At 34.2% G+C, this 18,718-nt stretch overlaps 1 protein-coding gene and 1 pseudogene across 2 annotated transcripts; one reads left to right on the plus strand and one right to left on the minus strand.

Annotated features, from left to right (window-relative positions):
• Positions 1-433: 433 nt before the first annotated feature.
• On the minus strand, positions 434-712 carry LOC114903210 (annotated as a pseudogene). Its single transcript, XR_003795654.1, has one exon. The product of XR_003795654.1 is annotated as a 60S ribosomal protein L39 pseudogene (transcript).
• Positions 713-8,508: 7,796 nt separating this feature from the next.
• Positions 8,509-17,852, plus strand: JCHAIN (joining chain of multimeric IgA and IgM). The gene is made up of 4 exons (XM_029235856.1): positions 8,509-8,728; positions 12,467-12,593; positions 16,250-16,330; positions 16,921-17,852. Exons 1-4 carry the CDS (start codon positions 8,665-8,667, stop codon positions 17,123-17,125), a joined length of 477 nt encoding a protein of 158 aa, XP_029091689.1. The 5' UTR covers positions 8,509-8,664; the 3' UTR covers positions 17,126-17,852.
• The last annotated feature ends 866 nt before the right edge of the window (positions 17,853-18,718 follow it).

The raw sequence follows: 18,718 nt of genomic DNA on the forward strand, positions 1-18,718 counted from the left end.
TATGGGTTAACTTGAAATGAACTACTATACCCAAAATGTGCTTATTAATGAATTGTTGTTAGCTTGGAGGTGGGACTTTAGATGTATGCCATAGAAGTCTATCTTCAGCACTATTCCACTGTACATTTTTATTACTGACTTAAATGAGGATTCTGATGGCATGTATATTAAGTTTGTAGATGCTGTGGAGCTAAGAGAAATAACTAATGTGCCAGGTTTCAAAATCTGGACTCAAAAAGAATCTAATAGGTTGTAATGTTGGTCTGAGTTTAGTAAGAGAAAACTTAGGGACCAATGCTAAATCTCACACCCAAATCCCAACTGTTCAAGTATGAGGAAGTTATTACTTTATAGAAACACTTATTATTTTTTTTCCAACAAAAGGTTCACATATTTATTACTGAGCTACACAGTGAGCAGTGGTGAGGAAAGATCAAGAAAAGAGGAGAGAGCATCAAACACAGGCAGCTGTTCCAGACACTAATGATGTTCTGATGCGGTAACATACAGTTGCCCTTGATAGCGTAAGTGTGGGCCACTTCATATGTGAGGCTCCTTATAGACCCAGCTTGGTTCTTCTCCAATGTCTTCTCTTAGAGTTGTACCTGATTTTATTACCAGTTTTTATTTGAATCCACTGGGGAATGGGACGATTCTGCTTTTGTTTCTTGGCCAGGAATCGCTTGATCCTGAAAGTCTTGTGAGAAGACATGGTGAGGAGCAAATCCAACCGCACATAGGATGGCGGACAAGAGAAAAGACTAGAAACACTTATTTTTTGAAAGAAGATTTTAGTTGAATGACATGTAAAAGAAGCCAATAGAGTAACACAGTTGTCAAAAAAGAGATACTATAATCTTAAGTATCATTTATTGAAAAATGTTATATTCCTGCTGTGTTTTGTACTTGGTCAAATAACACTTGGACAGTTGTATACATATCTGGACATTACACTTTAAAAAGTGACATTGACACTATGGAGCCTGTCCAAAAAAGAGATGAATAGTATTAGAGGACTTAAAATTAGACACAGTTTTCAATGCCTTGTGAAGATGTTCTCCATTCATCCTTTATTCAATAATATATTTTAGGCAGTCCTGTGCTTCGTTCTTGGAAACAGAAGTGAGCAACAAGACAATGCAATTCTCAAGGAGCTTTTATTCTAATGAGGAGGAGACAGATACTAAGTAAACAAAATAAGATATTTGAACAATGATAAATACTATGAGGAAAATAAAATAGAGTAATATGACAGTGACTGGTAGTTAAGATGATTAGCAATCAGAGAAATTGTCTGTGAGGCAATGACATTTGACTTGAGACTTCAATGATGATGAGGGGCCAACCATGCAAGGATATGGAAAGTGTTTCATGCAGAGGGACTATAAAGTACAAAGGCCCTGCACAGAAGTAGCTGCTGGAGAATGATGAATGAAAGGGAGAGTTGTGGGAAATCAAGCAAGATAATGAGTTTGAATTTATTCTAAGTGTAATAAGAAGCCAGTAGAGGGTTTTAAGTCAGATATGATCTCATTTACGTTTTGAAAAGATCACTGCTGAGTGGACAATGAGTTATGGGGGTAAGACTGGATGTAGAGAAGAGTTTAGAGCAGAAAATAGTTTAATGAGTAATAAACATGAGACCATTTGTTCCTCCCAATCATTGCTTCCAATTACCATAATTAAATTTTTCTTTGCCTTACCTTGACAAGGTTTTAAAAAGATTCAATAATTTTGGTAATTTTCCATTATTAAAAGTTTGGTTTATTTGCTGTGAAACTGTGAAACTGTTGTAAAAAGTAGTCTATTAAAAAAAACCTCTAGTTCAGTCTAAAAACTTTTATCTCATACTTTATGGAAACACTTATTTTTAAAAGAGAAGTTTAGTTGACTGTATAACTGATAGAAGCCAAATAGAAGCCAACAGTGTAACATAGCTGCCAAAAAAGAGATACTGTAATCTTAAGTAGTATTTATTGAAAAATGTTGTAGTGTTGCTTTTTGTTAATTTCAAGCCTCTGGCATCTAATTCAAACAAGATGGAATGATAGAGACCAGATTTGCCCTCCTGCCTGGAACAACTGACAAGATCTATGAAATAATGATTTTTAAGACTTTGTAAATTAGGCAGCAAAGGACAGTGATCTCTGAGAAACAAAACAGATGAGGAGATCTCTGCAATTGCCCCAGCTTGCTTCCTTGAAAGAATTTCTAGGCCATGGCTTCACTGGTGAAATCTGCCAAACATTTAAAGAAAAAAATAATACTAATTCTACACTCTTCCAGAAAATTGGGGAGGAGGAAATACTTTTAAACTTAGTCTATTGGGCCTGCATTATCCAGATAAAACCAGGCAAAGACATTACAAGAAAAGAACATTTCAAACCAATATCCATTATGAACATATATAGAGAAATTCTAAGCAAAATTTTAGTAAGTTGAATCTATCAATTTATAAGAAGGATATTACATCATGATTAAGTGGGGTTTATCCCAGGAATGCAAGGTTAGTTTAACGTTTAAAATCAATGTAATTTACCATATTAACAAACTAAAAAAGGAAAATCATATGGTCATCCAGTAGACAGAGAAAAATCATTTGAAAAAATACAATATCCATTACTGATTAAAAAAAAAAACTCTCAGCAAACTGGGAACAGAAGGGAACTTCCTCAACTTGATAAAGGACATTCAAGGAAAACCTAACATCATGCTTAAAAAATGAATTCTGAAGATGTGAATGTTTTTAACAGCTTTATTGAGACGTAATTGGTATACAATGAACTGTACACATTTAACCATACAATATGATAAATTTTGACTTATATGTGCACTCCTGAATTCATAACTACATCAAGATAGTGAACATATCCATCCTCCCTAAGAGTTTCCTCATGCACCCTTGTAATCCTACTCTCCCTCCCTTTTCTCCCTGTCCCTACCTTCCCAGGCAATCACTGATCTGCTTTCTATCACTATAGATTTGTTTGCATTTTCTAGAATTATTTATATTAAAACTATGTATTTTATATGTAACACTTAATATAAAATTTAATATAGTCATACATTAAAATATATTTTTAAAGAATCTTTAAAAATATATGATTATATATTTTATAATATATTTAAATATTTTAAATATACAAAATATATGGGATCATACAGTATGCACTCTTTTTGATAATTTTTCTGGCTACTTTCGCACAGAACAATTATTTTGAGATTCATCCACGTTGTTGTGTATCGCAACAGTTCATTCACTTTTATTGCTGAGTAATGGATATGCCACAATTTGTTTATCCAGTTTTGTTTTTTTTTGCGGTAGGCAGGCCTCTCACTGTTGTGGCCTCTCGTGTTGCGGAGCACAGGCTGTGGATGTGCAGGCTCAGCGGCCATGGCTCACGGGCCCAGCCGCTCCGCGGCATGTGGGGTCCTCCCAGACTGGGGCACGAACCCGTGTCCCCTGCATCGACAGGCGGACTCTCAACCACTGTGCCACCAGGGAAGCCCTATCCAGTTTTTTTAATACACATTTAGGTTGCTTCCAGTTTTGGGCTATTACAAATAAAGCTAACACTTTTCCCAAGTGTCCTTTGCCTCCCCCTCCAAGTCAGAAAAACTTTGGATATATTCTTTTTCTTCCTTTTGGCTTTATTGAGAAATAATTGGCATATAATGGTGTGTAAGTTTAATACATATATCACATTTTCTTTATTTGTCTGTGTGTGGACACTTAGGTTATTTCCACATCTTGGCTATTGTGAATAATGCTGCAATGAACATGGGTGTGTAGATATCTCTTTGAGATAGTGATTCAGTTTCCTTCGGATATATACCCAGAAGTGGGCTTACTGGGTTGTAGAGTAGTTCTATTTTTAATTATTTGAAAATCTTCATATTGTTTTCCATAGCCACTGTATCAATTTACATTCCCACGTACAGTACAACAGGTTTCCCTTTTCTCCACATCCTCACCAGTATTTGTTGTCTTTTGTCTTTTTGATAAGTCATTTCAACAAGTATGATGTTATATCTCATTGTGGTTTTGATTTGCATTTCCCAGATGATTAGTGATGTTGAGCACCTTTTCATGTACTTGTTGGTGATTTATATGCCTTCTTTGGAGAAATGTCTATTCAAATCCTCTGCCCATTTTAAAATCAGATTTTTTTTTTTGCTATTTAGTTGTATGAGTTCCTTATTTATTTTATATATTAATCTTTTATCAGATATGTGGTTTACGAATATTTCCTCCCATTTCATAAGTTGCACTTTCATTTTGCTAACTGTTTCTTTTGCTGTGCAGAACCTTTTTAGTTTGATGTAGTCCCAGTTGTTGATTTTTTTTCTTTTTTTGCTAGTGCTTTTGGTGTCATAGCCAAAAATTATTGTCAAGACCAATTACAAGGAGTTTTTTCCCATCTGTTTTCTTCTAAGAGTTTTATGGTTTTAGGTCTTATGTTTAGGTCCTTAATCCATTTCAAATTAATTTTTATGAGTGGTGTAAGGTAGAGGCCCAGTTTCATTATTTTGCATGTGAATATCCAGAAGAGACTGTCCTTTCTCCACTGATTATTATTGTCTCTCTTGTCAAATATTAGTTGACCATATATGTGTGGATTTATTTTGGGGTTCTCAATTCTGTTCCATTTGTCTGTGTGTCTGTTTTCATGCCAGTATCCTACTGTTCTGATTACTAATACAGATTTGTTGGATATTTTTATTCATACCTTATAAGGGTCATATAGCAGGAGCCCATATCAGTTTCTATGTTTCTACATGCCTGCAACCCAAGGGGATATGTGAAGCTCTCCCAGGAATGTTTTCCTTAAACTTCATTGCAACTGATAGCCCCAAGTTGAGTTTGCATTTTCTGCAACTCAACAAGGCATGACCAACATAATGTTGGTGATAATTGTTATGATGATGATAGTAATCACTAGTACCTATTTAGCACTTAGCATATGCCAAGATCTGTTTTAACTTCTTTATATGTAGTAATACATGTTAAGCCTCACAACAGTCCTATGAAATATGTATTGTTATTATCCCCATTTTATAGAGAGGGGAATTGAAACATAGAGGTTAAATGATTTGACCAAGGTTTGCCTAGTGTCTCACAAATAGTAAGTGGTGGATTGGGTGGTAAACGCAAGCAGTCAGACTCAGAACCCTTTGTATTCGGTTGGCCAAAAAGTTCGTTCGGGCTTTTCCATAACATCTTACAAAAACCCGAACGAACTTTTTGGCCAGCCCAATATTAACTATTATGTATATTGTTTCTCAGTTTCCCCTTCTTGCAGGGTTCTTGATCTCTTTATTTTCTTGATTCTCTCCCTCACTTAACTTTGGGGAGAAAAGAACACCTTGTCCTGCCCCCCTCTCAAAAGTAAAAGGGGGAAAGTCTCTTACCACAAACAGTGCTATTTCCAAAAGGCCAACAGCTTCTGTGATAGCATTCCCCTTTTCCCTCCAAAGTTCTCTAAAGACTAGAGGATTGAACCTGGAAGTGGTGGGGTAGTGATGGTAGTAAGTTGAGTTCTGTTGCTTCTTGTTAAGTCTTGGAGGAAGTATCCAACTCTCTTTAGAATTTAGGGTACTTAGCCATTCTTGTTTGTCATCTGTGAGTCCGAGTTGCCAATGCTGGGGCAAAGGAAAAAATCACTTTTTATTACTGAGGCTATTATAGTAGTCTAGGAAAGAAGACAGAGGCTTGGACTAGGGTAGCAGTGAAAATGGAGAGAATCATAACGTTGGGATATATTTTGGAAATAAAACCAACAAGACATGGTAGTAAATTGAATATGAGGGAGAAGAACAGAAAGGGATCAAAGAAGAGAATTTTGCCTTGAGTAACCAGGTAGATGGAGGTACCATTTACCGAGATGAGGAAGACTGAAGATGAAAAGAGATTGGAATGGAAGTGTGAGGGTGGCTTGTCATCAAGAGTACTGTTTTGCCTGGTTAAGTTTTAGGTACCTGTATCAAATAGAGAGTTGGATACAGGAGTTTGCAGCTCGATGGGCAAGGTAAAGTCTACAGTTATAGATCTGAAAGTCACAGCATGTCCTATATTCAAAGCCATGGGATCAGATAAAATCAGTTAGGGAGAGGATGAGAGAAAAGAGAAGGCTGAGGATCAACCTTAATATTCAGAGGAAAACTCAGCAAAATACTGAACAGGAGTCATCAGTCAGATAGGAAGAAAACAAGGAAAGTGTATTGTCTGTGTCTCAAGAGAATCAAGTCTTTGTCATGATTTGAGTATCCTAAATATAATAAGCTATGTACAGAGGAAGTGAAGCATCGACCTATTTCAGATGGTTTTCTGAACTCAGGCTGTCTGCTGTATAGGAAATTGAAACAAAACTTGAGTGGGAATAAAGAAGGTGAGACTAAATTACCTTAAGATCTCTTTTATCCAAATGAGTCTACCACTGAAACTCTTACTGTAAGAATCATATGTTTAAATGTGGAAAAATAAACCATTTTTGATGAAGAATTTAGAACATGGGGCTAAGCTCCCAATTATTTTAACTCACTTGAATGGATACATTTTTTAGTAGGAAGAACAAAATCAGAGATGAAGTGGTTTAAAAATTAAACCAGACCTACTAAAAAGATTATGAAACAATTCACCTATAAAACATAAATAGAAGTGAACATAAGCCTCAGCTAAGTGATTTCCAATGTAAGCCCATTTGTTTAAAAAAATTACCTTTATTAGCTTCTGTCTCTTCGATAGTTAATGCTGCTAGTTATGTCTCCTCCCCACAGGCTTCTAGTCTACCAATTTTCAAATTTTAGTGTACATCAAAATCAACTGGAAGACTTTTTAAAAATACGTATTTCAAGGTCACATCTCTAGAAATTGTGATAGGGTGTAGCCAGGAAATCTATATTTTGACTAATACTCTAGGGAAGATGACCCCGGGACCACACTTGACAAAACACTTGTCCTGATCCTATGTTGCATGTATAGGTAACTCTCTTCTGGTAGCAAAAGTGCCACTTGGCACTGTCCACACTATTTTTATTAAAATAATTTATTTTAGATGCATGGTTTACATAATAGAATTACAAAACTATAAGGTTGAAAGAATAGAAATCAAAGAGCTTTTCTTTAGCTTAGTAATTATATGTCAGTCTTGGCTTTTATAAAAAATAAGTTTTGGGGGAGGCTTTAATTTGTCTCCAGAGATTTACCAACTTGCTTGTTGGGGAGGCAGTCTACCCTTGAGTTTATTTTCAAGGAAATAATGGCTTAAAAAATGTATCCAACTAACTTCTAATTACTCTTTTTTTTGGAGTGATATAATATATCAGTTATTTAGATCTTAAGTGGTTGATCTTTGTTTTGACATCCTGACCACACACTAAAATAATGAGCTTTCAGTTGTTTCTTTTTCTATAAGATATAATTATTCATGTGAATCCAGTGTATTTTTCTTAACCTCAAATAGTTTCTAAGTCCTATGAAAGTATAAATTAAAATGAGAACAAAGTTTGACAGTGCAATAATATTGTGTGTTCTAGTGCCTGGCACTTTGTCCTTGCTAGACGTTCAGTACGTGTTGACTGAAGGAATACAGTTATGTGCTAGTCTTTAATAGCTTTCATTCTGCCATTTTTTACTGCCAGCTGTGAAATCCGCTTGCCTACTTATGGTCCTGAAGTATTTCTTTAGTAACTCGCAAAATTCTACAAGATCCTTAAAAAATTAGGGAACTGAAAACCAAAAGGAACATAGATTTGATGTTGTATAATTGTAGCCAACCCTGCCTAAGAGACATTCTAGCATGTTGGGGTAGGAGGTAGGGGGATGCCCTATCCAAAAGCTCAGGGTTTTTTTTGTTTTGTTTGTTTTTTACACTAATTAATGAAAATAATTTATAAGCAGTACTGTGGTGATTCAGTTTTCTGTTGAGGCATCTCAAACACGCATCATTTCATGGATTTACAGTTCTGAAAGGTATAACTGGGTGAGCAAATACAGGGTCTGCTTTAATACTATCAAATTGAAACATGGCAACTGATAACATCTAGCATCCACCTGTTTCTAATTCCAGTTCCACATTTGAACTTATAAAGTAACTGAAAGTAATGAGAATATGTATATATTATATATATAATCTATAATCTGTATGTTAAACCTGGTAACTTGGTTAATGAAGGACGAGAAGAAAAAGTTGACATAAAATGCAATTGGAACCTTAAAGGGCTTTAATTTTTTCCTCCTTCTTCTCTCTTCTTCATTTATTGTTCCAGGCACAACAAATACTATATTATGTTTGACTTGAAAACTTTATTATCTAGGTAATAACGTTGAGAATCCCCATTTAAACATTCTTAATGGACTACTGCCTTGAAATTATTATTAGTCTTCTGATTTAATTATATAGAATAAATGTAAAATAAAAAGTCATTGCACCAAAACATGGCTTTAGGGGATATTTTGGAAGAAAATACGTAAATCTGAGCCATGATTTCCTCCAGTGCAGTATTTAAATTTCAGACTTCAACCGCAGTTGTGATTGTTTTTAGTTTGTTAGCTGCCTGGAGTGTTATTTTAAGAAAGCAGAAGCACCATCATTTGCACACTCCTTATAGACCACACACCTTAACCCTGACTTTTTAGCTCCAGTTTTTCAAAAGAAAGTCAAGATGAAGAACTATTTGCTTTTCTGGGGAGTCCTGGCCATTTTTGTTACAGCTGTTCTTGTGACAGGTATGTGGTATTTTGAGAATGAACCCAGATAAAAGGAAAAATAGAACACAGATCTGTTCTTCAGATTTAAACATTTATATTTGTGTTTTGGTTGGACAGCTAGCTGGCTACTTTTTTCTAGCATGTCTTAATCTTTGTATGAGCAGTGATATTTACATGGACAAGACTCACTGTAATTCTTTTTATTCTTTTTTCTCTTCTCTTGTTTGCCTACTACAACCTAGAGAATAAGAAAGTAGATATTTCTGGATAAGTACAGATAGCTATACTTACACGAATACCCATATTGAATCTTGAAAATCAGTAATCTCCTTGAGTATCTCAAATTTATATTCTGGAGAAATGAAGTAATAATTATTATAAATACAATATAGAGTGCATTGGGATTTTATTTCCCCAGAGAGCTTGGTATTAATACGTTCTAACAATGTTCCTGGATCTGAGCCTACAGATTTATTATGACCCTTTAACAATGTTCAATGTTGTACACGTTTCCTATAACTTGATGGCTGAACCTCAGTTATTTTGTTTATTAACTTTCAAACTATTATAGAAAATGGATTATTTTCTGAATATAGAAGTACAGTGTTTAATAATTTTCATCTAGAAGGGCATATGAATTAGAAGTGATATAATTTGGCTGGTTTGTTCTAAGACTTACTGAGTTTCTTCTTTTTTTTTTGATCTCATTCTTATTTCAAGACAGAATATGATGTAATTAAGAACAGTGATTTTACATATACTAACTTAGCATTAAGAATAATGAATTTAATAATATTTAAAACAAAGATATTAGTAGTAAACCATGTATATGTACCTATACATATATATAAATACATATGTTTATAACATATTTATATACCTATAAACATGTGAAACATATATATAGCTATATATGTATAAAAGAGCAATAATTTATTGAGTATATACTATATTCTAGGCATTATGCTAACTTTAATTCTCACAATAACCATTTGAGGGTAGGTACTATTATTGTTTCTGACATATAGTTGAGCCCATTGAAATTTAGAGAGATGAAGTAACTTACCTAAGGTCATACAACAAGCATGTGGTAGGTAGAACCCAGGCCATCAGACACTATAGTCCACACCTAACTACTATCCTATTCATCCTGTATAAGAGAATCACCTTTTAGTAAACTCATTACGTTCATATCTAGTATGTATTGTCTATTTTCTTACTCATTTGAATTGAACTAAATTTAACAAATATTTATTGAGCACCTACTATCTTTCAGGTGCTCTTGGAATAAAGTAAGGGTTAGTCTACAATAACAGGTTTATTAGGAAAAATACTGCTTGTTGATGAAACAGAATGTTAGAATCTTACAAGTCTTGGTGAATTGAAAGTATTTGTACATTTTTCTGGTAGGTATATTAGGCTACGTAGTATTTTTATGTAGTAACAGTAATGATGGTTTTTTCCTAGGTTTCTGGCAAGAAAATATATGCCATAACTAAAATACAGATATTTTCTATTTAAGACTTAATGGTCAAGTCACTACTTGACTCAATCTGTATTTTTTGGTCAGGCATTACATGCTCATTTCTATTTTATTGAGAGAAAACATTTAAGAGTCATGAATACAGGAGGAGGGAAAGGACACCATTTAAGTCATGTTACTCTTTTCAAAAAATTAAGAAGAATTATATCATTGTCTTAAATTGCTTCGTAATGATTTTTCTCCAATACCATACAGACTTTAATCAGAAGATTTATTAAGAACTTATGAATAATGGCATAATAATACATTATAAAGTACTTCAAAACAATTATAAGTACAATAACAATGGTCTTAAAATGTTTTGTAATGACTGTTATCATTAAGACTGAAATACTGCAGTTAGCTCCTTTCTGCTCTGGGATCGTCGCCAGAATAATTAGATTTCCAGTTACAGTTATATCTATCCTTATCATTTAACCTTTATAACTTGAATTTGTGTGCTAAGTCTTTGTTTTTTTAATTGAGGCTTGATGGAAGGAAATTTTAAAGGTCACTTAGCTAAAATTATAGGAATAAAAAAGATATTTAGCATCATTATTATTGTTTAACACTATTAAATAAAGCTATTTATTTTTTGGGAGGGAGTGGGTTGTCACTTTTTATTTATGTCTTTTACATTGTTTTAATTTTTTACAATACTTTTTCAACTTTTTAAAGAAAAAACAATGTTTTTTTTACTCAGGTTCTTATGCATTTTAAGAGAGATGAAATGACACTGTTTTCCCCCCACTACATATATTATAAGCATCTTCTCTTTTTTTATTAAAAATTTTTACAAGACAAGGAAAGACTGAGGAACTGTCACAGATTAGAGTACATACATATATACTAGGGAGACACAACAAATAAATCCAATGTGGGATCCCAGATTGGATCCTTGGACAGGAAAAGAATAGTGGAAAAACTGGTCAAATCTGAATTAGGTCTGTAGTTTAGTTTATAGTATTATATCAATGTTACTTTCCTCATTTTTATAACTGTACTATGGTTATGTAAGTTGTAAATATTAGGGGAAATTAGGTGAAGGATATATGAGAACTTTCTGTACTATTTTTGCAAATTTTCTGTAAGACTAAAATCATTTCAGAAAAATGTAGAACTTTTTTTATATATTCCGGAACTTAATTCACTATTTTCCTTTCCAAGCTTGCTTTTTCTTCTGTGTTCCTTATATTTATTAATGGGATTATTAGTCTCCTCGTCACCAGTAAAGCTATTTATTATTAACTCTTCAGGTATCTGTTAACTGATCTAAGTCCAGATAATAAGAAATTTTCTTTGTTAATTCTTTGCGGCACTTACCAGACCTCACTGTCTAGTATTCAGATTAGACAATAAATGTTGACATTCAGAGTTAAGGCTTTAATAGCCATCTGTGTATTCACTCATTCATTTATTATTTTTTTCTGTACACATGCATATTATATTAAATAGAACTTGTACCTCACAATATATTCTAAATTGTTTTAGCAAATTTATAGCACCTTATGTCTATATATATTGTATCTTTAAAAATAATTCTTATAAGAAATATTAATAAATATAGCACTTATTATTTTATTGTATTAAATCATTATACTATGATAACCTGAATGTTATGAAAAAGAAGAATATAATTAAGTTTAGGAAACTTTTAGTGGAGAATATTTAAAGTGTTACAAAATAAGGTTATCTTTGGGAAAATATGCATGTTCTTAGTTCTAATGCAATCTAAGGAAAAAAGAACATATAACTGGGAGTTCAGGAAGGACGTGACACTTAAAACTGGGCTTATTAGAAAGGCTAATGTTACTTTTTGCTCACTTTTGAATTAATTGCTCTGGTCTGAGAGAAATCCAGTTTAGATTTTTGTTTTCTTTCTCATTTTGGCATTTGGCACTGACTTTTACAAAGCCACATCATTCAGAGGGTTGTGCCTATATTCATAGCATTAGATTAAAACCAGAATTCTTTCAGTCAGGTTAGAAAGACCATGGACTGGTCCAAGGGAAGGAGAGAAAATTCCTTTTGGAGTTCATTTGGATTTCCTTCACTACGCTGTGAGATTCCACTTAGCTATTTTAGATTAGGAAAAAGAACAAATGGAGAAAGCCGAAACTGATCAACCATAAAACTTAAGTTTTCTGCTGGGGGGAAGGGCATAAATTAACTCGATAGAAAGTATAAAAACAGACTTTCATTTACCTTTCTTCTTAATATGTTTATCTTTCAAGCCCAAGATGAAGATGAAAGGACTGTTCTTGTTGACAACAAATGTAAGTGTGCCCGGATTACTTCCAGGATCATCCCTTCTGCTGAAGATCCTAGTCAAGACATTGTGGAGAGAAACATCAGAATTATGTATGTGGTATTTCATGTTTCATTTTTTCATATTGTGAGCAGAGATACTTTCTGATATTAGCAATTGTTTGCATGTGATACCTATATCTTTGCTCCTCTTTTTGGTGTGTAGCACCTTACATTAGTTGAATCTGGTTAATGGACTTGAGCCAATTATGTAGAAGTTGGGAGCAGGAACAAAGGTTTCCAGGCAACCTAAAACCAGTCAGCTAGATCAAATAATAACCGAAGGTCGCATCTAGTCATCAACATGCCCTGTTTATACAGAGTTATTTCAATTTGAATCAGAACTTTTAGTTGCCCTTGATCAGTTCAAAGTGAAACTTGAGATAACATTAAAAGGCTTGTTTTGTACCATATATGGACCACAGAGTATTTCACTTTGTACTCAACTGCCGGTCTCCATAAAAGTAAGGTAGACTAATCAAATTGACTAAATTAATTTCGTCTACACTTGTATATTGGACTTCAGATATTTATTTCATATCACACATAGTCTGTCATAAGCTATGAGTCTTATTCGACAGCAAAAATGCTAATAATACTTAAGAACTGAGATTCCTATTGGATCTAGTCATTAATGTCTTCCTTGTGAACTACTTCTACCTTGAATAGCCTCCCCCCCAAATCAAATACCTCTTATTGAAACAGAACATAGCATTCGATCCCATTTAATCAATGGGAGAAGTATAATATGCTTAAGAATTTGTTTCGAGTTCTGGCTGTCACTAAATAGCTATGTGCTCTGGGATGCTAGTTACTGAACCAATCTAAACTTCAACTTTCTCATCTTTACTAATAGGAAAATAATATGTATCTCATAGGGTTATTGTAAAGATAAATTGAGAAGATCTATTCCTTTTAAAGACTGTATAGTTCCTGGCACATTTTCAAAACATATTTGCTGTTATTTATTCACCTAACCTATGTGCCAGTTATCATTATGTCACTATCCTTCTTAAAATCCCTTTGCTGGTTCCCGTAATGTTGTTACTAGGATAAATTACGAATGTCTCAGCCTAACCTATAACGCTCGGCAAAACTCTCAAGCTCTTCCATTGCCACTTTTTTTTTCACCTCATGTTTGAAAAGCCAGTACATTGCAGTACCTTTATTTTCTCATACTCACAGTGCTCTCTTCCTCCCGTTTTTGCATAACCTAGCTCCTCTGCTTGAAGAACTCTTTCTCTCACCCCTCTTAGCCTGGTTAACTCCTCACCCTGCATGTCTTAGCTTGGACATCTCTTCCTCTAGCAGATTTTCTCTGACCAGAGTCTATACCACATAGCTCCCTGTTAAGGATAGAACAATTGGAGAAGCATGTAACTTGAGGAGATGGCATCCATGACACTGGCACTTAAACCATGTTGAAGAGGAGTGTCTATCTTATGTTTAAATCTCCAGGGGACAGATTTAAAATGGCACACCAGGATTTTCTAATTTATCTTTTTCTTCTATTACATGATTCTTTTTATGATATATTATTTATTGAAATCAGGCAATTCAGTTACTTCATGCCACTTCCCTGATGTGTATTGATGCTTCCCTAATCTTATTTCTGAAAGTTTTATTATCATTGCTGTGTCATTATGGCATTATTCCCAACTCCATCACTTACTAATGATGTGACTTTGGGCAAGTTACTTAACTAATTTGAGCCTGTTTCCTAAACTGAAAAAAAGGAATAATTATATAGGTATGTATATATACACATATACTTCCTAAGGTTGTGAGGATTAAATATAGTAATGTATAAAAGCACGTAGAACAGTGTTTGGCCCATGGTGAAACACTCATACATGTTTATTCCCTTATTTTTCTCATTATTTAAAGCATTTTTAAATACTACTAGAGATTTTACAGTGTAATAAAGAGTTGATCGTTCATCCATTCATTTGGCAAACATTTACTGAGTGCTTCTGAAAGCCACTGAGGATTGGAGCTGGGGATAAAATAATTTACATAAAACACAGTCCATGCCATCAAAGAATTTACAGTCTAGTAGGGAACTTTAAATAATTGAAAAGGCAATTTCAATACAGTATTGTAAATGCTATGACAAGAATAGGCATAGGATGTTATAGGAGCACAAAGTGGGGGCACCCAGTCCAGCCCTTGGGGGAGGTGGGAGAGTGGCAGGGGGAGGCAGGAGAGGGTATTTGGAGTAAGTGGTAGAAGTGGATGATGGCTGTTAGCTGACTGAACTGGAGTTAGCTAGGTAAATGTGTGTGGGGAAACGGCAGGGTTGATGGGTGAAGCAGATCATGCCAGGAAAAGGAAACAGGGTTGCTGTGAGGATTATATGAGATCATCATGTTAACATGTTTATCATAGTACCAGGCACATTGTAAGTGCTCAGTAAATGTTAGAACTGTTATTGTTTTTGTCACTGTTAAGACTTGGAGATGAGAAAATCGTGGTTAGTTTGTGCAATTGCAAACAGGTGTTTACAGCTGGCACATGTTATAAAGAGGGTGGTGTGGTGAGAGAGAAGGCTGGAGAGTTAGAGGTATTTCATGTAGTGTCTTCTGTGCCATCTTAATGATACCCTGTTTTCTAGGGGGAGACAGCGTAGGTTTTAAGCAGAGAAGGAAATTAGGCTTGTATTTTAAAAAGACTATTTTGACAATAATGTGGTTAATACATTGGAGGGGTCAAGACTGAAGGAGAGTATTGCTGCAAACTAGGAGAGAAATGGTGGTGTCCTGATCAAGCAGCTGGAGTTCACAGATGCAAAGAATCAGAATCAGTTGAACTGTGAGATGGATTAGATATAGGTCATGACAGAGAGGGAAGACTGAGGGTGGTATCCAAGTTTTTGGCTTGGATATCTATGTGGATAATATTGCTAAATACTGAGTTAGGAAACATGAGGGGTTTTTTTTTGTTTGTTTTTTGTATTTTTTGGTAGGGAGGGATGCATATGATGAGGAGTGGTGACATAGATGAAAAACTGTAAAATTTAATGAAATCACCTGAACTAGTCGATGTGTAATTTTTCATGGAACATCTCCAAATCAAGAGGTCTGGATTCCAGTTCCAGCTTTACTACTTAGTAGTTGTGTGACCTTGGGTAGGTCACCAACCTCTTTGATTTATAATTACTGCATTTCTAAAATTTGGATATTAGTATCTGTCCATTCATTCCATAAATATTGAACATATTCTACATGCCACACATGTAGCAAGGCACTGGGAATGTGCAAACGTTTTTGCTTCAAGGAATTTATAGAATCTAGAAGCAACTACTGTGTAGGTAAGCAACTGTAATATGGCATTTGTTATAATAAGATATATGAAACTTTAATGAGACTACAGAGGAAGGAGTTTATTGAGGGGTGGTGATGGGATCAAGGTAAAAATCACAGAGAAGGTAAAACTTGAGCTTATTTTGAAAGGAAAAGCAGGGATTTGCCAAGTAATCAAAGATAGTTGACAGAGGAGTTGTTGTGAGGTTTATTTTGAATGACAGTGTTTAAAATGTAACAATTACTGTGAAATCTGAGTAATAGTATTACTAAAGAGTGTTTATAGAGTGCTAAATGTCCGAATGAAATAGTAAGTACTGTCCTAGCAATATACCTATTACCAAAAATGGCAGTATCTGCTAATTTCATTATTCTTCTTTGTTTTCTTTCTTTCTTTTTTTTTTTTAGTGTTCCTCTGAACAGCAGGGAGAATATCTCTGATCCTACCTCACCCCTGAGAACCAAATTTGTGTACCATTTGTCCGACCTGTAAGAGATTTTCCTTCATACTAATATAGATATTGAAGTCAATAACTTTTAATTAAATTGTTAGTAAGAATGTTTTTGAAAACAAATTGGGGTATAAACATTTACCAATATAATTTGAAGTTTTGAATACATTAATTCCTGTGTTAATCATTAGGTATCATAAATTCATAAAACTTTATCACAGATAAAAGTTAGCTGTAAATTTATTCTAAAGATGAAATTATTGCCATTAGTACAAAGGACCAATTTGTCTTTATAGTTCAATAATCGGACACATTAACATGCAGGTGTTTCTTTGGAAACTATAGAATCCAACATAAAAAATTAAAGAACAAACCCTTCTTTGTTACTGTAAATAACTCATTTACTCCTAGTACCTCACAATCATATTATCATATTATTAATTATATTGCTTCCTTTCAACTGAAGGTTGAAAAATTACATAAATAATTCTGTATTATAGAGACGTTGAAGTCTGAAAGGAGTCACCCTTTGTCAGAACTAATTGATTTTGGATAGAAATGTATAGCTACTCAGATTCTGAGACAACATTTGATGGGGGTTGTCTAATGCATCTATTTGTTTTTCAGCTGTAAAAAATGTGATCTTACAGAAGTGGAGCTGGATAATCAAGTAGTTACTGCCACCCAGAGCAATATCTGTGATGAAGACATTGAGACTTGTTACACTTATGACAGAAACAAGTGCTATACAAACAGAGTCCCACTTACCTATAGTGGTAAGACCAAAATGGTGGAAACAGCTTTGACCCCAGATTCCTGCTATCCTGACTAATTTAAGTCATTGCTGACTGCACAACTCCTTATCTTGAGAGGCTCTCCATTTTGATTCCAGGTAGTTAATATATTTACTACCAGTGAATGTGAAACCATGATTTTTTTGGCGGGATAATATAAAACTAACTACCCCACTCCCCCCCACCCCCCTGCCCCCGGGAAAATAACTGAAATAGTAGCATTGTTATTTTTTAAGGTAAATTTCTAGCATTTAAAAAAATAAACAAGGGGAGAAAATAAAACTCAAAAGAGTAAAAATAAGGAGACATAATTAAATTTTGCCTTTTTTTTTTTTTTTTGGCTTTGCCCTGGAGAGCCCAAGCTTTTGCGCATTCCACACTATTCTCTTCAAAAAAAGTATCACTGTGCAGAGAAAATTTATATGTATATATAGGTCAATTGTTTGTCTTCATTAGAAAAATAATAATTGGAAAATATGTTTTGGAAATATTCATAAAATAATTTAAAATGGATCTCTAATATTTTTGAAACCAATTCGCTGAAAGTGACATAATTAAGCATATAATTGAAAAATATATTTTGATATAACAGATTTGGGAGCAAATGATATGGATTTTTTAATAAAATTTTTTTGATAATCAGGATAGTGTGAGAAATTCCCATTAGAAACCACCTCTGTTATAACTGAATCTAACAAATTATGTATTCCAAAATATGTATTCTCCAGCACAGTTTGAACAATTAAATAGATTCATAAGCATATACCTGTGTGAAATAATTTACTGGAAAAAAGTTTGCTTGTGTTAACTTTGCTGTATGTAAGTTAAAATATCATTTATGGGACTTCCCTGGTGGTGCAGTTGTTAAGAATCCGCCTGCCAATGCAGGTGACACAGGTTCATGCCCTGGTCCAGGAAGATCCCACAGTCCGCATAGCAACTAAGCCTGTGTGCCACAACTACTGGGCCTGCACTCTAGAGCCTGTGAGCCACAACTACTGAGCCCACATGCCACCACTCCTGAAGCCCAGGCGCCTAGAGCCCCACCCTGCAACAAGAGAAGCCACTGCAATGAGAAGCCCGCGCGCTGCAACCAGAGAAAGCCCGTCACAGCAACGAAGACCCAGTGCAACCAAAAATAAATAAACAAATAAATAAACAAAAATATCATTTATTATTGAGGAACAGTTTGTAAGTATAATTATGCATTAATCACTGAATTCAAACCTGTAATATTTGAGGTAGCTTTGTCATTTTATACCTAAAATTAAATAAAAAGGCCAGGTCCATCCTGACAAATATAGTGTTTCTCATGGCACATAAAACTTCTTATGGCAGAAAGTCAAGGCCAATTGGCATACATATCTAAGACTACTGTGGAAAGTAAATGCTGACCCTGCATTTAAAATAATGAGAAGCTGATTAGTAAAATCAGTTTCTTGAAGAAACATTGTTCTGTTTTCTTTTTTTTCAAATGGTAATAGTCATTTTTAATAACTTCCACTGTGTTCATACTGATTGTTCAGTGTTTTTTTTTTTTTTTTTAGGGATAAGGCTCCAACACTCTGGTACTTCAGTAGGAATCATAGTTTTGACATGCTAAAGACAAATCATTCTTGACCAATCTTCAA

Source organism: Monodon monoceros, unplaced genomic scaffold (genome assembly GCF_005190385.1).
Source record: "Monodon monoceros isolate NGI ecotype Baffin Bay Population unplaced genomic scaffold, NGI_Narwhal_1 Super_Scaffold_20, whole genome shotgun sequence".
Classification (NCBI taxonomy): Eukaryota; Metazoa; Chordata; class Mammalia; order Artiodactyla; family Monodontidae; genus Monodon; species Monodon monoceros.